This window comes from Phyllostomus discolor, chromosome 5, assembly GCF_004126475.2.
Source record: "Phyllostomus discolor isolate MPI-MPIP mPhyDis1 chromosome 5, mPhyDis1.pri.v3, whole genome shotgun sequence".
In the NCBI taxonomy this organism is placed as follows: domain Eukaryota; kingdom Metazoa; phylum Chordata; class Mammalia; order Chiroptera; family Phyllostomidae; genus Phyllostomus; species Phyllostomus discolor.
The window spans coordinates 126,067,294-126,090,053 of NC_040907.2; the positions used below are offsets into that span (position 1 = coordinate 126,067,294).

Sequence of the window (22,760 nt, forward strand, 5' to 3'; positions counted from 1 at the left end):
CCTGGGCCGGGCAGCCAACTCAAGAACGTCCAGGACACGAGCCGTGAAGGAAGCTGGCCCGAAATGCCCATGGCAGCTACACCGGGATGAGGAGGAACGGTTTCCTTCTCCGACTTCTCACTTTCCATCATACAATATTGCTTTTCAAAGATGGTTTTAAAGTGTTAAAAAATAAAAAGGCTCTGCAGGCTTTATATTCCTTCCGCAGACCTCCCCCCAGGGTGTGGGGATGGGCCTGCTGAGACAGCCCAGAGCCCGCCGGCTTCCGCAGGTGGCGGGCTGGACTGAACCGGCCTTCCCGAAGGGACGCCTCGGGCGGGCAGGCGTGGGGGCCGGGGCGGTCTGGGAAGTATCTGGATCCGGAGGCCCCCAGCACCCCGCTGGCAGCTCCTTCCTCCATCCTGTTTATCCTGCAGCCAGGGGGCCTGGTCAGGGAAAGTAAACTTCCCCTCTTCCTCCTCCGTCCATGCTGCTTGCACATGCAGCTCCCTCCTCCCCTTTCTCTGAGAGCCGCACTTCTAATGGGAGGAGAAGCCCCAGGAAAGTCGGTCTGGAGGAGGCCTGGCAACAGGCCTAACGAAACGAGGCTGCAGGTTCCTGACGAAGCAGGTGCTCTCGGCGCCTCACCTGGGCTGGGCTCCCCGGCCGGACGCGCGCCAGCTTCCTCTGGTTTTCCAGGACCACTTCCTTGAGGTCGTGCAACTCGGCACAGGCAGTGATGGCTCTGTCCACCTGGTGCCAGGGACCAGGACACAGGGGCAGGAGGAGCAGAGCCCAGGAAAGGTGGCGGGGGACAGAAGAGAAGAGAAGGGGGTAAAGAGAACGGCTGGCCGAGAACGAGAGCAAGGCTCGTCAGTGGAGGAGCAGCCGCCACCGAGTGGAGGGAATGCCCAGCACCTTGCCCAGCCCCTGCTCACCTCCTCCACCATCTTCCTCCCCTGGGGTACCACATGGAGAAAGTTCTGGACCACCTGGAGCTGCTCCAGGGGCAAAGGCTTGGTCTTCGCAGGGACAGCCCTGGCAAGGAAGGGGGCGGGAGAATAATCAGCGGTCTATGTGGCCCTGCTGTGGACACTCTCCCATTTACCCAGCCACTGACAGGCACCCGACTACAAGCTCCAGGTCTGCCTTTCAAATCAGGCAGCAGGGAGCAAGGGGCACTTTTCCCCCGAAAGGTCAAGTGACTTTCTCCAGGTCACCCTGCAAGTCTATGGTAAACCGGGAAACAAACCCCCAGATGTCCAATTTCCAGCTCTGGCTCCGAGCTCCCGCTGTGTCGCTGGCACACTGGGGCAGTCCCTTGGGGCACCGGGCCCCACACCACTCACTCTGGCCTGGAGGCAGCCCCACTGTGGTGAAAGAGGACAAGGGTACCCAGGACCATGCCCAGGTTGGTCCTGCCCACGCCTGTCTGGCAGCTGAAGAGGAGAGCAGGGGGAGGCCCGTGGGCATCTCGAAGTGGCAGCAGGCTGGGGGTCTCCTGGGGAAGGAGCGCGAGTATCAGCTGGCAGCATGACCCAGAAACCCCTCAGCTGAGGAGCAAATGGGGTAGGGGGTCACGACACAGCCCGCCCCCACCCCACAGTCTACAGCAAGGTGGGGCCAGACAGGCAGCTCAGCCTCTCTTGCCCAAATCCACAGCCCGACCACTCCACCCGCCCCCAGGAGCCCAGGCCCGGCCCCTCCCCAGGCCCTGGGGCGACGGAGGCACTGGCTCTGGACGTAAGAACTACTCAGAGGGACAGGGCCAAGGCCACATCTAACACCCCGTGAGACGTGAGACGCAGCTTAAACGAGGCGGCCTCCTGAAGGGGCCGAGCGAGCACCACTGGAAGTAACAGCAGAAGAGTCCGGAGGCTAACATTTCAGCTCCAGTGAGGAAACGAGGCACTTGAGGCCTGGAGAGGTCGGACGTGCCTGAGACCACACGGCAAGTTAGCAGCCCAGGCACCCCAAGTCCGGTCCTCCAGATGGCCGGCGCTGGGCTCCCACGTGGGAGTATAGAGACACACGCCCCAAATGGGACACATGGACACACACAGCCCATACACGCAGACATGCACACACACAACCCCTCACACACAGGCACACATCCCCAACATACTGGACCCCCACACAACACAGAATGAGGGCTCTTTCTGAGGAAATCCAGAGGCCAAGACCACCCTGAGCATCTCCACGGAGTCAGGGCCTATACACAGGCCCAGCCTCCAGGCCCTTGCTCCCCTCCCCTCCCTCGCACTTACCCGGATGACACTGACAAAGGCATCAAACTGGGATTCCAGGGGGGCCCCCTGCTCTGGCAGGGGCAGGCGGTGGTACCTGCCCGGTGAGGGAGCAGCCCATCAGCCAGGCCACATAGCCTGGGCATCCCTCCACCCCTGCGCCCCACCTGCAGCTGGTGAGACTGAGGCCACAGCTGGAGAGCAGGCCCCGAGATCACCATGCCCCGCACCCTGGGGCCCTGCTCGGGACTGGCCCTCGGTACCTGTAGGTGGGCTGCAGGAACAGGGGCCGCTTGTACACCCCCTCGGTCACGTGCACATCGTCCTCGTCCCGGACAGCCACGGCGTGGGGTTCCCCCTGCAGGTCCTCGGTGTTGTGGTACACGTGGTACATGTTCCCGCTCAGCTGGGCAAAGTCGTGGATCTGCGTGGAGGTATGGGGGCCAGAGGGCCATGGCAGGCGATCAGGTCCCTCCCGGCCTTCCCGGCTGAGCTCCGGAGTGACGGGCCACACGGAGGCAATGGACAAGTTGCTTTTCCCCCAGAGGGAACTACATGGCCGAGGGTGCTGTCTATGACCTGGGTGTCCTAAAGGCAGCCACCTACACCCTGGCATTGGGTCAGATGGCTCCGCCCGGTGGGCAGCGGGAAGTAGCTAAGCCGCCAGACTGAAGAATGGGGCGAGACTCCATCAGCTGGGAGCTGGAGAGGAGGCCAGGGAGGGAGGTGGGGAGACGACCAGGGGCCAGAGCGGCCTCGGTTCCTGTCTGTGGAAGTCCCAGAGGGCACTGTGACCCCATTATTTACACACCTTTGTGGTGTGTCAGCAGCCTCAGAGACCACAACAAATCATGTACAGGGGAAGCACAGAGGAACCTTGGACACCAACAGAGGCCACAAGGGCTGTGACTCCCCCAGGCCTCACAGCTCATGGGAGCTGGACTTCACACATAGACTCTTAATTTAGTGTCCTTTTCACCCCCCAGACCTCCTTCCACACAGGGTGCTGAGCGTGGAGGGGAGAGGCAGGGTGGGAAAGGGGCAGGGGCAAGCAGAGCTGGGAACAGGCAGTCTGTCCCCTGACTGCCCATGAGCTGGCCTCGTCACCAGCCACTGGCCCACGCAGGGCAGGGAAGTGGGTGAATAGGGGCCAGCGAGAGCACAGCTGAGCTGTGTGGGCTGGGGTCTCAACTCAGCCACCTGAGGCCTACCAGGGAGGAGGCCCCCACCCACCCCAGGGGCCCTCACCTCTCTCCGGATGGCCAGCTCTAAGCTCTCCGCCTGGACCCCGGGCCCGAGGCCCTGCAGGTTCTCGTGCAGGTTCTGCTTGTCCCGAGGCGTGTACGACACAAAGTCCTCGTCCGCTCGCAGGAACAGCACGGGCTCCTCCCGCACACAGAAGATGACACACTCCTGCCGGAGCCCGAGGAAGGACGGCGTCGTCACCACCTCAAGGTTCGGACTCCTAGCCGCTGCTCCCGCCCCAAGCTCGCTGTTCCCCCTCCTCACAACCTCGCCACCCCACCTTGTCCCTGAGACCCGGATCCTGCCCCAGAATCAAAGCGCAGACCCAACGCCACCTGCTCCGGATACCCTCCCTTGGGCCAACAGTCCTTCATCTGCACCTCATGACCCCCTCCGTAGCAACACTGCCCGGGAACACATCCTTCCCCCGCTAGTGGGTTACAGGTTCCTCACGGGGAACCATCTCCTGCATGCTTTCACGTCTCCGCCGTCCCTAGCACAGAGCCCTGGGTAAATCAGCACTTGGTAACTTATCAGAAATGAAGGCCCATGACCACAATGCAATCAATCGTTCACTGTGCATCGTGCAGACAGAGGGAGAGGTGTAGTCAGGCCCCAGCCGGGAGGAACCAGCAGTCACGCTGGGAGAGGGGATCTGCCCGCACCCGACTCGGGTCACTCAGCGACTCTCTGTCTCAACCCCAGGTCAAATGTCTGGTCTGCATGCCTACAGGGAGCCCACGATGAGCCTGCAATCACAGTGGGCCCTCAGCCTCCGTCCGGCAGACAAACCGCCCCCTTGACCGCAGGCAGGGGAGGAGGGGCATTGAAAGCCGGCACTTAGAATGTGGATGTCTGGGTTTGGGTCCTGGGACACACTCAGGAGCTATGCCACACACCCTCTCTGAATCCAGGTTTCCTCCTCCGTGAAATGGAAGAGTAACTGCCCCCCACACACACAGGGTTGAGGTGAGCCTGTAAGGGTCAGCTGCCATCATCACCCAGTGGCTCTCTCGCTGTGGCACCTCTTGTCATCCCCACTTCCTCTCAGGAGGCTCTTGGAGTGGGGGGTGAGAGGGACTCTGACCTCGAGACTCCCGTGTCCACTCAGGACAATGCAGTAACATTGGCCTGGAATTTCCAACCATGCTGACCACAAAGACCACCTTGGTATTCAAGGCCTGGCAGGGCTTGGCCAAGGTCGCCAGCCACGCTCCCGATCATGTGGCCAAGGACCCTCCAAAGCCTGTGAAGTTGCCTCTTCCTGGGCCCCCTTTCCCCAGATCTGAGGGGCTGGCCCCAGCCTGAGAAGTGGCTGTGCTCACCTTGTGTCCGTCCTTCTGGAGTTTCTGGAGGGCTTGCCGGAACCCTGAGAGGCTGGGCTGTCCCATGCCAAACACGGCGAGCCCACCCCGCGCTTGCCGGAAGTTGGGGGCCCCACAGCTCCGCAGAGTACCCAGCAGGTCCATCTTCTCAGCAACATCCCGCACCAAGAAGTAGCGTCCCTGACAGTGGGAGAGCCACAGGGGGCCGCTGAGATGACTCAGGGACATCTGCTACAGGCAGTGCTCTGTCCCAGGCCCTAGGCGATGGGGATCAGGGAACTGGGGTAGGGGACATGGTCCTCGAGTTGTCTGCACACTCACAGAACAAACAGGCAAAACACGTGGCCATCTATGATCCCGGGAAGGAGATCACAGAGTGAGAGGAAAGAAAAGACAGCCCCTTCGGCGTGCGAATCTGAGAATGCTTCACATAGGTGTTGGCATCTGAGCCAGGCCCTGAAGAAGGAGAGCGGGGAGAGGTACTCCAGGGCAGGAAACCGAAGCTGGCTCTGGGGTGGGCCCGCAGCTCACTGGGGGAAGGGTATGGAGAAGGGCCAAAGCCGGGAGTCCCAGCTGGGGTGGCAGGAGTCAGCTAGGGAGACCGCACCAGCCCCTTCCCAGGGTCCTGCAGCCTGGAGGACGGGCGGGTCTCTCCCCTCCCCAACGGGGGTGGAGATGCCATGACTACAGAGAAAGGAGGAGAATGGTACTTGGGGCCAGGGGCAAGTAGGGAGAACCAAAGAATTCATTCCTGGGCACAAAGGAACCCTGTGGTCGTCCCATCTACCTCCCTGAGCACCCGCACTGCTGACAGGTGAGTGGGACCAGTTCTTCCAGATGCCAGAAGCTCTCAACCACCCTTTCAGTGAGTACAGTTTGTCTTCATCATTCACTGCCACTCGTTCACTGTTTACTGGGCACCTACAACACGCCCACGCACCGTTCTGAGGGACAGGGCTACAGCAGCGAACGAGAGAGGTGAAAAGTCTTCTGACCTTGTGGACTTTACTTTCTAGGGGGTATTCAAGGCCACACACACACACACGCAGGCACGCACGCACACACACACATAGCTAAGCCAGAGAAGTTCTGAAACTTCAAAAGAGAAGGGGAGGGAGGCCCCCAGCCTGGGGAAGCAGTCTGGGACCCGGGGCCCTTCTGCCCTCGTCTACATTCCCCCCCTGGGGGTCCAAGAGATGGGGTATCAGCATGCTGGGGTCAGGCAGGGGAAGGATGGAGAGAAGACCAGGGGTTCCCCTGGGCAGGAGGAACGGGCCCCAGAAAACCAGGAGGTGAGAGGAAATGGGATTGGGACCAGGGGAGGGGATGAGGCGGTGAAAACAGAGAAGGGGGCAGGGGGAAAGAAGACGAGATTAGGAAGGAAACCCATAAGAAGGGAGGACAGGAGGAGTGGAGAGAGGCTGGAAGGGGGAGGGAAGGGCAGGGCCCGACTTACCTGCACCAGGTAGTGCTCAGGGGTGGCATCCGAGAGCCGGCCCAGCGTGTAATGGGCCTTGAGCAACTCATCATGGATCTGGAACTCCTCCTTGCAGTTGTACCTGCCGGGGCAGATGGACACCGAGTCAGGCAACCTCCATAGCCCGGGTCCACTCCATCCTCACCAGACCTCACAGCAGGGCCACCCCACCGCGACCCAAGCGGTTGAACCCCTCTGTGGCAGAGACAGCCCATTATACCACAATATGCACTCTCCCCCTTGTCAGCGACAGAACCCTGGAATGGGAACTGGGCCATCCATATGAAGACTACATTCCCCAGCCTTCCTTATAACTAGTGTGGTCACGTGATTAAATGCTGGCCAATGGGATGTGAGGAGTAGTGATTGGTACAACTTCTGGGCCATTCTCTCAAAGGGAAGGTGTGGGTCTTCCACTTTGCTCTCCTCCTCTTTGGCTAGCATCTGGAAGTGAGGGCAGGATGCCCCTGTTGGAGACGGCAGGGCAGCAAGAGAGGAGGAGCCTGGCTGATCGGGGAGCCCCATGCATCTCCAGGACTCCTGTGTGAGAGCAGCTCCTGTCTCAAAGAAGGCTTCTGTTCCGGAGCTACTTTGGTCCTGGATGGTCCCCTCCGTCAGACTGTCTCTGGGAACAACCTCCACACCGACCATCCCACAGCACAGGGAGGTGGTTCAGGACACGGGCTTTGGGGCTGTGCGCCCTGAGCATTAACCCGCCTCCGCTGCGTCACCACCCCGTGACTTTGGAGTTACTCCCTCCCCGGAGCTCCACTTCCGTGACCCCCAACTCCTAGGGCTGCTCTGAGAAATCGTCGCGTTCCTGAATGTGCCTGCCTAGCCCAGTGCCTCGGGCACAGCGAGCGCTTACTAATAAAATTGTTGTTACTACTGGTAGTTCTACCTCCACAGAGGGCCATTTCAAAAAATCCCCACAGGTACAAAGCCAGGTTTCTGCAGACGCCACATGAGGTCTGTGCCCTCGAGACACAAAAAGCACCTGTGCTGATAGTAATGCGAGGAAAACACAACCCTTGCTGGGGGGTGGGGAGCACCAGGAGAGGAGTCCAGAGACTCGGGTCCTGCTGCCAGTCCCCCCCCCAACCACAGCGCCCGCGGTGGGCAGCTCTCTCTGCCTCCCCAAACTGCGTCACTATTCACATCTGATCTGAAAGGTATTATCAGATCAGGAGTCAACAAACCTTTTTATGTCAAGGACCGGAAAGTAAGTATTTTATGCTTTGTGGGCCATTCAAAGCCTCTGTTGCACTTCTCGCCTCTGTGGCTGAAGTGCTAAACATCCCCAGACAACACACAAATGTGTGGCAAGGCAGTGTTCCCGAGAAACTTCATTTATAAAAAGATGCTGGGCTAGACTCAGCCTGCAAGCTACATCAGTAGTTCCCCAACCCCTGTGCTAGATAGTCTAGCACAGGACCCTCCCACCTCAAACACCTGCAGCCCAAGGGGTGCCGTGCGCGGCGGCTGCCTCCGGGAGGCGCGCACTGTCCCATGACGGTGGATTTTCACAGCAGGCTGGCGCCTGCTCTGAGCCACACTCCTGGATTAAATATGGTGAACATCACCCCCACATATCCGGACAAGGAAACTGAGGTCCAAGAGGGAACAGGATTGCCCCAGGTCACGGAGCAGGACCCGGACGTGCACCCCCAACATACCCCCAACACACCCCTCGAGGCCCGGACAGACGGTGCTGGCAGCTCTGGGAGAGAGACTGGGTGTCCAGTCGTCTTCATGTAACGTCTCTGTTGCCCCCTCACCTCACCTATGATGTGTCATGATTATAACTTTCCAGCCGGGCCCCAAAGCCAGCAGGCCGAATTCATCATTCCCACCCTCAGGTTTCCTTGCACGGAAGGCCCATCTGCCAGGTCCCTGCCAAACCTCCACGTGTGGGGCACATCCGATGCTTAGCTCGCCCTGTCCTACCTCCTGTGTCCTGGGGGGCCCAGAGGCGGGGGAGCACAGCGGGCAGATTCAGGGTCAGACATGGCTCTCTGCCACCCCAGGAGATGGAGCCGGTGCCCCTTCCGTCTTCCGGCCTCGGGGCACCCCAGCACCCACTCCTCCCTTGTGTCCTGAGGGGCAGATAGGGTGTCAGGGCCCCTTCCTGACCCACTTCCTCTGGACATCCAAGTCTCTCCCGGCATGTGGTCTCACAGCAAACCCGAGGCCTCCTGCAGGAATGTCCCTGAGGAACCTAATTCGGACAGTCGGCCAACAGCTTCCAGCTTCTCCAGCCCACGGCCCTTCAGTGGCCTGGTGTTCACCTCAGTTTCCAACCGTAATTGCGGGTTGCGGGTGGGGGGGGTCTAAATTTTATGCATCTAAGTATATACATATCCTTTGAAAACATTCAGCAAAAAATCACTTTCTCAAGAGTGCCCCCCCCGCCCAGCCAGTCCTTCCTCCACGCTCCCTGGCCCGGCAGGAACAGCAGGTCCCGTCGGCTGGAGACCTGCCACAGGGTCTCTGCCTCCTGCATGTTGTGTGGCTCCAGATGGGCTGCCTAACTCTCGGGCCTCCGTGTGTTCATCTAGACATTAAGTCCCGCATGCCACCGCCCCGCCAGGCCGCCTCCACAGCCGTGCCTCCCAGGGACGCCATCAGCTCCCCCGCCACTCACGTGATCACGACGGGGGCCACCTTGTTGGGGATGACGGACTTGGCCTTACTGCTGTGCAGGCCCGCGGTCTGGAAGGGGTGGGCGCCGAGCGCGTGCCGCCCGTCCAGGGTGCTGCCGCTCTGCAGGCCCTCGGGGGGTGTGCTGGCGGAGACCGTCTGCTGGGCCGTGCTGGCTGTGGTGCCCATCGTCAGCCAGCGATCTCAGAGCCAAGGCCTGTGGGGCGACAGGGTGTGCGGTCAAGGGGGCGGCAGGAAAAGCCGGGCGGGAAGAGGCCTCGCCCACCCCTCACCTCCGCCATCGTGCAGGCCAACGTCTGAGGCCCAGAGAGCACGGGAACTGCCCACCACATGGACACGGAGGGCCTCCCGGGTGCCCGGCCCACTGCCGGTGCTGCGGGGGTTATGGACGCAGAGAGGCAGAATGACGGAGCCATGACCCATTCGAGTTTACACTCCTCTGGCGAAAATAAGAGAGGGAAGGGTTAACCTGCCACACCAGGTGTAGACTAAGGGCTCTCGGTGCCTGGGTCGGGCCACAGGGACGCCAGGCTGTAGGCAGGGCTGACCAGAGTGCAGACACGGGAGACGGAACTCTCAGGGCCCAGCGGCAGCCGGTCCCTCTGACATTAACAGTCCAGGATCAGGAGAAGGAGGGGCCGACCTGCGCTGCCCCCCAGCCCCACTCACACCCTGACATGGGCCAACCCTGCAGAAGTGCAGGGACAACAGAGTCCTCAGAATACGATGACCCTCCTGGCCACCTCCGGCTGGGCACCAGCTGCTCCGACCACCCCCATGCCCTGCCACGCCCCAGCCCTCCCAAAAACCGCAGCAGCACCTCAGGAAGTGGACGCTGGACCAGGCGCCCGGCAGCTCCGTCTGGAGGCCGGGCTCGCTGTACCCGCTCTTCCCCAGGCCCTGAGTCGGGGGCTGCCCAGGCCTCCCCACGGCCACGTGCTGAGGCCCCCTCCCCAGAGCCACCCAGACAGAATGCCAGCCTCTGGCTGTCCTTCCCGGGACCCTCCCACAGCACCACCGACTTCCCCCTCCAGCGTGGGAAGGGCTCCCTGCCCAGCCCTGTTGTCTGTGAAAACTCCCAGAAGCTTCATGACAGCTGTGTTAACACACACACCTGTGTTTACAAGAGCCCCATCCTGACTCCACACCAGGTCCAATTTCTCTCTGTCTTTTGGGGGCGGGGTGGGGGGTGGGGGGGACACATGTGGAGGGAATGAGTCTCTGTTCCTAAACCGAAAGGCAGGTGGCGCAGACAGAGTACGGAGCTCCCCAGTGGGTCCCCTGCTGGCCTACAGCAGAGCCCGCCACCTCTCTCCACTTCTCTCCACTCTGCCTGCGTGACAGGCTCCCGACAGAGTTCACCCGACTTTCCCAGACCCCTCTCAGCAGTCGGGGCCCACAGGCATGGGTGGGAACAGCCTCCTTCAAGAGAACAGGTGGCTGTCCTGAAGGAGGCATGACAGACAGAGGCAACAGCTGGCAACAGCAGTCAGGCCAAGGCCGGGCCCTGCTCCCATTGGTCTGGGCTGGGCGTGACACCTCCATCCCTCCTCCCCTCACTCCCCCAGAGCTCCAGCTGCAGCCACCTGATCTCCCACAGGCTCCACAAGCAAGGACAGGCCCTGGCCAGGGCCTACGAGGGCAGCCAGGAGACAGCACAGATGTGCACAGCTGGAGTCCGCAGGGGTGGGGGGAGAACCGTATCCTCTGAAAGCTGACCTGCCTCCAAACTGCCTCCAGGAGGGTGAAGCCCTGGGATCCCCGGAGAGAGTGTCTCGGGCACAGGCCTTCATCCCGCCGGCCACAGGCTGCGGGGCCTTGAGCGACCTCCTTCTGCTCCCTGGGCCTTAGTGAGGGATGGCGTGGTCTGGAAGGCCCTTTCGGTCTCAGACGGATCTGGCTCCTAAGACGGGCAGTCCCAGGGGTCACACCACTGCCGTCCACCACCGGGGCAGTGGTCAGCAAGGGTGGGGGTGTTGGGGTCCCTAGCGCTCCAACCTCTGCCGGGGGGAGTGGGGAGAGTGGGTTTGGATGCGACCAGGCTAAGGGGTCTCACGAGACTGGATGACGTGTAAATAATTCTGCCGTTACTTCCCTACCTTCTAACTAAAAGCAAGCATTTCCTTCAATCACAGCGAAGGCCGCCCGACCACAGGACAGATTTCGGGGCGTGGTCACCCCAGAGCTCACGGACATTTCACATCGCACCGCAGCTGTGAGGCATCGGCAGCGTGGCTCGCCCTCGTCATTCCTTTCAAACCGCAGTGATCACCTGACCTGGGTCCCCTGCCCACAGACCGGGGTGACAAAGCTGGCAATGTGGCCTGTCCACCGCACCCCCACAGTCCTTCTCCAGCCTCTCAGTGCCTTTTCTTCCCTAGCCCAGTCACTGACGGGATTATACTGTGCATAGCGTGTCTCCCTGACTCCCAAAGAGCAAGACAGTGTCTGACGTGTCCATGCGTGACTCCAGATTCGGAACAGCACCTGGGGCCCCGTAGATGCTCGGGGACTATGAGAGGAACAGATGGCTAACTGCAGGGCATCTGTCGCTTTCAGGACTCACAGGAGCGAGTTAGTGCCCTGACCAAGAAGCAGGTCTCAGCCCTTCACAGGGCAGGGTGGGGCAAGCTGTCCCCGCCCCACACTTCCCTCACCCAGCCTGCCCTCCTTCCTAGCCCTCCCACAGTCTACCCACTCTTGGAGGTTAAAGCCCAGCTCCTCCAGGAAGCCCTCCCTGATTACACCCCCACCCCTACTTCTCAGCTCCTAGAGCCCACTGTCAGCATCACAAAATGGGACATTCCTTCCACTGCATGCTGTTCCTGGCAGGGATCATCCTATGTCCTTCCTGGCTGTCAGCAGCCTGGCTCAGAAGAGAAGCTGGACACAGAATTACTGATGGCGCAAATTGCCTCCATCGGTTTGACTCTGCACCTTGCCTGGCTCCTCGTTGACGGGACCAAGGACGGCACTCAACGAGTAGGCACAAAAGACGGGAAGGATGTTTCGACATTGTGGCACTTACTCCCGATGGGGGACTGATTATGCTATTTTTCCTTTTTGCTTACCCATCACTTCTAGATTTCCCACCATGAACATAATTACTTTGGGAATGAATGTTAAAAAAGAACTGTTGTTATCTGTAATAGTTTTGAAGTTGAACAAAGGTCAGAGCTCCTCACCCCAGGCGTCCCCCACCCCACAGCCCGGAGCCCATGGGCTCCCCCTTCTCTGTGCTTTTGTCCTCACTGCCCTCTGCCCACTGTCGCCTGTGTCCCCACAAGAAGAACGCCATTCGTACCGCCCGGTGGGTCTTTGTCTTCGTGGCTCGTCTGCTGTTGCTACGGACAACAACCCTCGAGGGACAGGAGCCAGGTGAGGGCACCCACCGCACAGAAGAGGAAGCGGCAGCTGACCGGGAACCGGAGCCGCCCAGCCCGCGTGGCTCGGTGGCGGAGGCCTGCGTTCGGCTGCAAGGTCCCTCTCGTCACTGGTTTGGGGGCCCCCAGACCTGCCCCTTCATGACCTCTGTCCCTCAGCCTCCATCTCTTCAACACAAAGGTGAGAGCGATTTAAAAGATAAAGCCACCCAGGGCCTGGGGTCACAGGAGATCTTCGCCCACTGAATTGTGTGTTTCTGGAACGTTTACTTTTTTCTACTACAATTAAGTCTAAGGGTTAAAAACGGAAGGCAGAGGAATGCTTGGAAACGCTGCCGCGTGTTCTGCAGGGGGGCTGCCAGGAGGGGGTGGCCTTGAGTACAGGGCCTCGGCCTGCAAACAATGGGGAGCCTCTGGAGGTCTCGGTTCTGGCAGGGACGTGTCACAATTGTCACACACTGAAGTGACACCTCGAGGTGGGCCCGGGGCCGGGAATGGACAAGGGTGGGCAGAGTGACTGGCCGACCGGATGGGGAGCCATGGCAACTGGGCCGGCACAGGCCAGCAGCAGAGATGGAGGTGGGGGTCAAAGGGCAGATGGGCCCCTGAGCCAGAAGGAGCTGCGGGAGGCCAGCCCTGCCCTTGGTCGGGGGAACGAGACCCCCTCCCAGCCCCTCACAAGTGGAGGAGGGCAGAGGGGGGCTGCCGCCCACCCGAAGGCCAGCAAAGGCCGTGGCACGTGGCACATGGCACACACGGGCCTGGAGGCCCTTGGAGTTTGGGACCCTCAGGAAGGAAAAGGGCCCTTTCAAGCACCTAGGAGCCCACCTCCAGGCCTGGGAAGCCCCCTACCCCCGGAGGCCCCCATGTGGGTCAGCCCTGCCTGACAGAGAGCCCCGTCTGCACAGCATCTTAGAAGGGGAGGGGCAGAGGCTGTGATGGACATTTTGAGGACATGGGAAAACCTGAGCGTGAACTGCATGTTGGACAGTGAACACATTCACTTCCTCGGGTGTGACGGTGCCGTGGGCACGCGGAGGACGTCCCTGTTCTTTGGAGACAAAGGCCGTGTTTGGAGGAGAAGCGTCATGACATCTGCAATCTTCCCGAGGTCGGGAGTGGGGCAGAAACACACACGGAGGAAACTCGGCGGGTGGTGAGGACGAAGCTGCACTCACTGTAGTCTTCTTCCAACTTTTTTGTGGGCTTGAAATTTTTCAAAATAAAAAACTGGAGCCAAAACTACTTCTTCAACTATTCTTTTGAAAAAGTTGAAGCTGTCTAACGAGAAGCCAGCTTCCTGCACACACAACACCCCCGGCTCCCTCCCTCCCCCACCCCCCACCTCCCATGCAGCCTGAGAACGCATCCCATCTGGAGGCGGAGAGTCTGTCATCCACGGGCTGAAATGGGCCACATGTGCCAGCAGCCTGGGCCACGCAGCTTTGCCACTTTCCAGCCTGCTTAGCCACCAGCACTTAAAAACCAAGTGGCGCCCTCCTGCAGGGCCTCTGCAGTCCTCCCAGGCCTCCTCCGGCCTCTGGAGGTCTGACAGGCGTGGCTCTAACCCTTGTCCTGGGGCATCCTGTCCTTTCGTGTCACAGCACCTGCAGTTCCTCCGGCCACTCTCCTGTGAGTGAGCTTGTCCCCTCCCTCAGCCCCAGCAGTCCAGACACAGGCCACATGCTCAGCCCCTGAGAAGAGGTTGCCTCACTCCCTTCTTCTGACCACTGCCCCCAGGCTGGTTCCTGGCCCTCGAAAGCCTTTCTGGCCCCCTTGCTGGCTGGGTCGTGCGGCTCTCTGGTTCCAAGGCAGGACGGCTGACCTCCCACCTGGGCAACCGCCCAGGGCGAGGCTCTGCAGTCCCTGAAGAGCTGGCCCAGCTGCTCAGCCTGCGAACATCCTCAGGTTCTATCTAAACGCCCACAGTGCCTTTGCCCCACCCCCTCCCCACTGCGTGTATTAAACAAACCAGATGGGGGGCAGCTAGCTGAGCCCATGGCTGCCCAGAGTCAAGAATACACTCCCCTTGTCCCTCGCAGCCACCTGGGGCCTTGTGGCAAATTCTAGCCAATGGCATATACGTGGCATGTCCCACGGCAAGTCCCAGAGCCCTCCCTGTTCCTTCCCTCCCTTCCTCCACCCTGCTGCCTGCAGCACAGATGTGATGGCTGGAGTTCCAGAGCCATCTGGAACCATGAGCTCTCGAGGCCACACCCTGGGAATGGTGAAGATCGAGTTCCCTGAGGAATCCTTGAGCCACAAAGCTCTGGCTCAGAAAGGACCTTGAAATAAACTTCCATCTTGTGTAAACCACTGTCGTTTGGCTTTTATTGCTCGCAGCCAAACCTGATCCTGACTAATGCACTCCGTTATTTTTAGGTTTCCCCCTAAGGTCACCCGCCACAAGGCAGCAGGACAGGACGGACCCCGCTTCCCCTCCTGCGGGACACCCTCACGCTCCCCCACCACCACCGTGAATGTGGAGCCGTGCTGGGGGCCAGCGGTTCCATGCCCAGGCAGAGCAACGCCAGGGTCCCAGGAGCCCAGCCCACGTGGGGGCGGGGGGGCTCACAGGATACAGGAGGCATCATCCCCGGCCACCAGGGCCCACGGGAGACACACGCAGTGACCACAGGAGCGGCGTGGAGCCGCAGCTCTCCCTGAGTCAGCTGCAGAGATTTAGGAAGTTCCAAGCAGCTGCGGTAACCTGCTTCACACTACAGACAGACGCTTGGCCTCCGCTGCTCCGAAAAGGCAGAGAGAAAGCAGTCTTTCCATCTGGGGTCTCTCCGTCTGTCCCTGTCCCTCTTGGGCCTTTCCGAGCAGGGGAGCTCCCTGGGAAACAAGCAGGTGTCACCTGGATGGGAGGGACCCTGCCTGCTGGGTTCTTCCAGCGAGGAGCAGGAGGAGGGGAGTGTAGACAGCCCCAGTGAAGGTGCCAGTCCACCCTGGAAGGGCAGCCACTCTGTTCCTGAAAGAGCCGGAAGCTCCTGCCCATCGCCAGGTTCCAGGCAGCCTGGAGGGGGCTCGGACCCTGGGGAGAACAGGGGTAAGAGTACCTAGACATGCTCGCCTGCTCAGCTCCAGGAAACTGGGCATTTGGTTACTTCCGGACCAGGAGAAACTTAGAGTCTCCTGAGACCCCACCCAGAGCCCCCCGGCCCTGCCAACACTCTCCTGGCGGCTTCCAGGGGCTGTGCCCGAAGGACCAGTGGGGACTTCTGCTTGAACCCCACTTCCCACCTCCAGCAACGTCACAGGGGCCTGAAGCGTCAGGGCAAGGAGATGCGGAGAACTATGACCAAATTCTGGGGTCTACTCCCATCCCTTTCCACCCCTACTGCCTCCAGTCTAGACCCCCTCACCTAACATGCGAGACCCCCTTCCCCACCCTCATCACCCTGCAATCTTTCACAAAAGTTCAACGTGTGAAGCAGCCAGAAGCAGAGCTGCTGTGCTGACTGCCAGCTCAGGAAGGGGGCTGCAGAGTGTCCCCCACCATGACGCCTCCCTTAAGGAGGCCCTGCTCCATCTACTGGAGAGACGAGGCCAGAGATGTCCAAGGCCCTCCTTGCTTGGACACCCGAGGACACACCCCAGCCTTCCCGGCCTCCATGCCTCTGCCTGCCCTGGTCCCACAACCAGGAGGAACGCCATCACCGTCCTCACCCTTCCACCCCATCCATCCGTGTCCTGTAGAAATGCCCCTCCCCCTCCAAGCCTTCCAGCACAGCCTATAGCCCACACAACCCTGGCCTTGAGTCCCTGGCCTGGTGCTTCGTAAGCACATGCATTATCGCCCAACTTTGGATCCGATGCTCCCCTGGGGCCCCCACAAAGTTGATGACAGTCTCCCAATGTCATCAACCAGAAAGGTAGAAAGGCACAATTTCTGCCTTTCGACACAAGGCAGAAATTTTATCATATGCTTTGTGGTATTGGGCTACCACAATAGTTGTAGGTTCCAAATGTTGTTTTGTGAATGAATTTCACATTCACTATCTCATTCCAGCTCCAGAACAGTCCTATGAGAAACACAGCACAGACTATTGTGCCATTTGGCAGATGGGAACAACCGAGGCTCAGAGAGTTCCCTATGTGATGCCACAACAGAGCCGGGCCTCTGGTGTCACCACCTGGGCTCTTTCTGCTGCGCCACCTGGCCACCACTCTCCCATTGCCTCTGGAACCACCCTCGCTCTCCCAAAAGACACTGGGAAGCTTCCACAGGGGACCTGGTAGAGGGAAGAGAACAAGCTGGACCCAGAGAAGAGTGTCCCTCCCAGGACCACAGCCTCTCACACACCCCTGGCAGCCAGATGCCCAGGGTGGGTAACAATGGAGCTTAAAATAGAGCAGAAGGCTGAGTGACCAGCTGCAGGAAACATCTGCCTCAGCTGCAGAACAAACACGGAGGAAGTCGCCGAGCTGCAGGCTCCCTCCTCTGAGGCCAGGGGAGAGCTGGGGGGTGAGGCGTCGCTACAACTTTCAGGTCTCGGGACACGGGGCTCAGACCAGCCCACCACCTGCCCTGGGCCTTGTCCCCCAACTCCTCTCTCTCTCTTTCTCTCTCTCATGCACACAGTGGAGTCTAAATCCCCTCCAGGTACCAACATGTATCTTAGAATCACAGGCACCCTGGAGACCCTAGTCTGTTCCTCTCACTGTACAGAAGAGACCACTGAGGTTCCGACCAGGGCGGAGACCCACCCACAGTCGTGGAGACCGTGGACAGCAGGGCCAGCCAGGGCTCTCCTACCCATCTCCCCTGTACCACGCCGTGTTGCCACTGCTTCACAGAGCAGGTCCCCCCAGGGCCATGGAACACCCCGACCAGGAAGAGCTCTCCTGCTCCAAGGCACAAAGCACACCAAGCAGAGGAGACAGAGTTCGTAAAGGACTCCAGTTAGACTCAAAGAGGAACCACATGGTGACCCATGACTCCCAGGCCCAGCCGCCCTCTCCGGCACATCGCCCCCCAGCTCCCACCTTTGGGCTCTGGACCCCAGCCAAAGTGAACTTCTTACCATCCCTGGAACAGACAGTGTCTCAACAGGCCTTTGCAAATCACAACAGTAAGAAAAATAATAATAAAGCAGAGGTGTATCTTACCAGGCCAGGGAGCTGGGGGTAGGGCGTCCTACAGTCCACGTAAGGCCTAAACTGTGTCCCTGGAAATCCTGTAGCCCGTGGAGGACAAGGCTGGGCCAGCTCTCTGTTGGTCCCACCTCGTCAGTTTCCTCCGGCGACAGAGCAGATGCCACTGCTTCTTCAGCCAGCGGCAGATCAAGTTGGGGGCCACTGCACGCTAAGGTGCATTCCTTCCACATCCCCTGCCCTGCCCCCTCCACCCAGCTCACTCCTACCCCGGGCACCAGGACGCCCTCCTTAACCTGCCCCAAGCCACCTCACCCCACGAGGTCGCCCCCACGGGGCCCAGCAGGCAGGGCCTGGGGCTGGCCTTCCCTGGCATCCTGGTGCTTGGCACAAAATAGCCACTTGAATGAACAAGACTGGGAGATTTTTGAAGAACAACAACAAAAAGATCAACTCTACGGGTATCCATGTTCAGAGCATAAATGAGACAATACAGGTGGGGCCGTAGTCCAGGGCCCAGCACAAAACAGGCACTTCATAAATGCAGCCCGGTCTCGACCGCTTTATAGAAAGTGCAGGCAGATGCCAACCCCAGGACCCCACACAGTAGGGAAGGTTAATGAGGAAGGGATGCGGAGGCCAGGGGCTATGGAGGCCCCCTCTGGGCCGGGAAGCGGGGAGGGTGATTCTGAGGGTCCCCTGTTGAGTCACACCCTCCCTATGCCGGGGGCGGGGGGCAAGACAAGTGGGGCACCTAAAAAGTGCCCTGAGCTCTTCATTTACTCCTGACAGCCAAACACATTCACCTTAAGTAGGATTTGAAATCACAAATGATGAGTGTTTAACCCCAAATGGCTCACTTCTCCACTCCCCAGGTTGTCCCTGGCAGGTGTGTTAGGGGCAGAGGAAAACAATGGCAGCAGGCAAACCATGGCAGACCCCAGCACCTTCAGGGTCTGTGGGGCCAACCCTTCTCTCAGGGCGCCGACAGGAATCACTGCCCTCTCTCTCACTGTGGGAGCACGGAGTCCGCCAGAGGCTCAGCAGGAGGCAAGGCATGGACCCTGACTGGGCTAGTCATCCCTCGCGGTGACAAAATATGCCAGTGTCACCTAAGAGTGTCCTTTGAGGAAGCAGTACAGCTGATTAATTTCACTGAATCCCAGCCCTTGCATACACCTGTTTAACATTCTGTGCGGTGACCTGGGAAGTGGCCTCGGGCGGACTCCCGGGCACCACAGGTGCCTGAGCAAAGGCGCCGGGAGCCCGGGCTGCGGCTGGGCAGCCGCTCCGTCCCCGACCGACCCACCCCCAGTCTGCTTCAAAGAACGCTGACTGACAAAAGGTGGTCGGTTACCCAGAACAGGGGATCTGGCAGACACTTTCTCAAAAATGAACAGAGTGAGCCTGCCTCTTCCTGGAAAACCACGGACAGCATTTGTTGCCAATGGTAAAGTCTGAGCTTTCAAGGGAAAAACCAGAATTCTGGAAAACCGGCATCAGCCACTGTGAGCTGGATGGCTCCCCAACACATAAAGGATTTGCGACGTGGGTGATGTCCATATACAGAGGGGGGCGAGATTGGGTTTATGGCTGTGAGTATGAGAGACGTAGAGTCTATTCTTATACTGTTACTTGTTAATTATTGTATTATTTTCCGTAAGAACAACTGGAAACCTACTTTTGCCCCACCCTGTATGTAGCTTTTGGACATGATGAAATGAAATGTGCCCACATCTGGAAGATCTGTATGACCCAGAGAACCGGCATTTCCCCAACCTCCAACATTCGGAGTTACCAAATCATGCCTGAGGCGAAGGTCCATTCACAGTGCGAGACAGGACAACAGATTTTAACATAACAAAACGTGCAAAGTTCATCAATACATTTTCAGATTCTATATTTCAACTAAACTTAAAAAAAGTATCGCCTGTCACGCCCGGCCAGGTAGCTCAGCTGGTTAGAGTGTCATCCCGTCCTGACACGCCAAGGCTGCGGGTTCGATCCCCTGTTGGGGCACACGCAAGTGGCAGCCAGCGAACACAGGAGGACATGGAACAGCAAACTGACATTCCTCTCCCTCCCTCCCTCTGTCTCTTTAAGATCAGTTTTTTAAAATAAAGAAGCTAGGAAGTACAGTTAAAAATAATTATCACCTGTCAAATTTTTATACAGTATCAAAGAAAAACATCTTTAGGCTAATAAAATACTTTTCCCTTTTAAACCACTTATCTGTGTGAAGCTGAATTTTCTTCATATACTTTTAATCGAAACAACATATCACAACAGAGTGAAAGCAGGACCACATATGAGAATCCGACTTCTACTAAACAAGATATTAAAGAGATTTGCAAAACTGCAAAACAATGCCATTCTTCCCACTATATTTTGTGTTTTGGAAAACATAGTTATCCTTCAGGAAAAAATGTATTTATATTAACATAATGAGTATTCTATTGTCATTTTTAAAGAAATGTATAAATATGTGTTTAAATATACTCAGCTTTAATTTCTAAAATTGTGGATATCAATTTATATATATATATAACCCACATTACAAAAGCTCTCTGGAGCCTCCAAAATTTAGGAGGATAAAGGAAGGAGTCCCGAGACTAAAGGTTTGCACATGCCTGTGATTTAACCCCCACAGAAAGCCTTTGGGTTTGTGCACCAGCATTATTCTCATTTTGCAGGAGCAGACACTGAGGCAGAGAGCGTCTGAGCAGCCTGCCCAAGGGCACACGGGCGGCTGGGCGCTTCCCAGTGCACGCCCGTGACCTTCACCCCATCCGCCGCATTATGCCCCCAGAGGAAGAGCAGAGAGATGAACGATAACACGCCACAAAGAAGACCACAGAGGTGAAAGAGGAGAATGTAAGCAAACACCGGCATGATCTTGGGGTGGTAAAGAAATTTATACGCAAAATGCCAAACACAAACAGTTAAATACCGATAGGTCAGACTGCACAAAAAACCACAAAACACAGAAAAACCACAAAGTTAAAAGTCAAATGGCAAACTGGGTAAAAATATATTTAACATATTTTTATTATTAATCATATTCAATATAGTCATTTGTTTAAAAAATTACAAAACAAGTATATCTTGAGATATAACAAAAAAAAAGTAAAGAAATTCAAATGGCTAATAAACATGAGAAAAAGTCCACCCTCGTTTGTCATTTAAACACTGGAAACGAGGAGACGCCCGCCCGCCTGCCGTGGCAGCACAGGCACCGCAGGACAAGGGCCCCGTGCCACATGCATGCCAGGCCAGCCCCTCCCCGGCACCCCGGCAGTGAGAGCCAGCTCGGCCCCTGGGAGTAATTTTCAACACCTTAAAACCGTACAGCCCTCTGACTCAGCAATTCTTCTATCCATTGATTTCAAAGGAAATAGTCAAAGACGTGGCCAGAAAGGTGCTGGGCACAGCTCTATTTATATTGGCCAAAGACTGGAAACGCCCTGCATACCAACAGTGGTCGAAGGCAGGGGATCATAGATGTCCTCGTGTGGTCATTAAAACGCACAGGACTCCAGAGGACCATCGCTAATGGAACGCAGAGGGAAGGAAGTCAACATAAAAGAGTGCTGGGAGTCCACTGATTAAAACTCACAAACAGGCCAAACTAGCCCGTAGTGTTTGTTACAAGTCAGACAAGAAGTCCCCTCTGGAGCTTGGAGGAGGGCGGCTGACGGAACACAGGAGCCGGGCTTCTGGGCCAGTCTGCCCCTGGCCTGGGAGCGGCTGCAAAGGCTGTGTGCTCACTGTGCCCAGCCAGGCCCAGGCCGCACACTTGGGACGTGTGTGCTGTTCTGTGCGTGCGGAACTTCGATGTGCAAGTTCCGGAAGAAAGAAGTAACAGTGTATCTGCTGACGCAGAAACATATGTACTGTATGTATTTTTTTACAGACACCAAACAGCCCTGACTGCTGTGGCTCAGTGGGCTGGGTGTCATCCTGCAACCAAAAGGTCACCGGTTCAATTCCCCATCAGGGCACGTGCCTGGGTTGTGGGCCAGGTCCCCAGCTGGGGGTGTGATGTTTCTCTCCAACATCAATGTTTCTGTCCCTCACTTTCCCCTCTCTAAAAATAAGTAAATAAAATATTTTTAAATAAATGATACCAAACAGTTTTTCAGAGTTTTGCCCCATTAAGAAGGAGTGAGGACTCTTGTATACAAGCGCACACACACACAGGGAAGATGCCTGGAAGGCTAGATCTCAAAACGGTAATGGAACAGTGGTTGTCGCTGGGAAGTGGGATCACAAATAAGATTTCTAATCTTCCTGCATTTCTTCATTTTCTCTGATTTTCCTAAAATGAACCTGCACTATTTATAGAAAAAAAGAATTAAAAACCTCCACAGTATGGCCTCTGATACCAGTCAGGCTCCGTATCCCCCTCACAGCCCCTAAGCGCCCCTGACCCCACAGGAAAAGGTCCGAAGCCTGAGGGTGTTCCTGGGCTGCCGCTGACGGGAAGCTAACACCCTCCCGTGGAAGGAACTAGTCTACTGGAGTCAGAGAGACCTGGGTAGACCCCAGCACTGTCCCCTATCAGAGGCCCAGGCTGGCTCCTGGGCCGCTCTAGGCCTCGGTTTCCCCACAGTGGAGTGAGGGTTCAACGAGGTCACGCAGCCCGGGCCTGACAGTGCTGAGGGAAGTGCTGACACTCAGGGCCCAGGGCCCACAGAGGAAACGGCGGTCCGAGGAGGCTGAGCGGCTTCCTCACGCCACCAGCCTGCAACTCCAGGGACGCACATCGAGCTCCCACAACTGGAGTGTGACCTGGAGGCCTGCCTCCTGGTCCTGACCTCAGGAAGTGCCCGGCCCTCCCTGGGCTTCAATGCCCCCAAAGCAAAGAGCTGGCTAGACATTGAACTTGACCTCTGGTGGCCTCCCTCAAACCCCACACCCATCATTCCCATGAAACCCCCATGTGGAAGGCTGTGGCAGGAAAGGTAGATGGTTCCTCCAGAAAGGAAGTGACCTCAGAGGATGAATGACAGGCCAACATTCCATCAGGAGCCCCACCTGCTGGTGACCTTCGGGGTCATGGGAGCCAGGAGTGGGTAGGCATGCAGAGGCCAAGGCGGAAACAGGATTTACTGAGGAAGGCCAGGCACATGGAGACCCCCAGGCAGGGAAGTGACTTCATGCACACTCTGTCCTCCTCGCTTCCGCCCCTGGCATGGGAGGGAGTTAACCCTGAGAGGGCCGGGGAAGCGGCTAACTCCACAGAGGCCAGGGCAAGAGAATCCAGCCTCTCCCCTCTCCCCATTCCTGTTGCTCCCAACCCACTAAGAGACTGGCACTCAGAGAGCGGACAATGGGGCAGGAA

At 58.0% G+C, this 22,760-nt stretch overlaps 1 protein-coding gene across 2 annotated transcripts in view; it reads right to left on the reverse strand.

Moving 5' to 3' along the window:
* The window catches only part of PALD1 (phosphatase domain containing paladin 1), a 67,507-nt gene that overhangs the window by 26,593 nt on the left and 18,154 nt on the right, over window positions 1–22,760 (reverse strand). For both annotated transcript variants that reach the window (XM_028512240.2, XM_036026851.1), the window contains exons 2-10: window positions 8,917–9,129; window positions 6,252–6,354; window positions 4,796–4,975; window positions 3,474–3,638; window positions 2,489–2,649; window positions 2,247–2,322; window positions 1,329–1,480; window positions 918–1,017; window positions 628–732 (exon numbers count right to left, since the gene is read on the reverse strand). In XM_028512240.2, coding sequence (XP_028368041.1) covers window positions 628–732; window positions 918–1,017; window positions 1,329–1,480; window positions 2,247–2,322; window positions 2,489–2,649; window positions 3,474–3,638; window positions 4,796–4,975; window positions 6,252–6,354; window positions 8,917–9,101 — 1,227 coding nt within the window. In that variant the 5' untranslated portion in view covers window positions 9,102–9,129. The remainder of the gene's footprint in view (window positions 1–627; window positions 733–917; window positions 1,018–1,328; window positions 1,481–2,246; window positions 2,323–2,488; window positions 2,650–3,473; window positions 3,639–4,795; window positions 4,976–6,251; window positions 6,355–8,916; window positions 9,130–22,760) is intronic.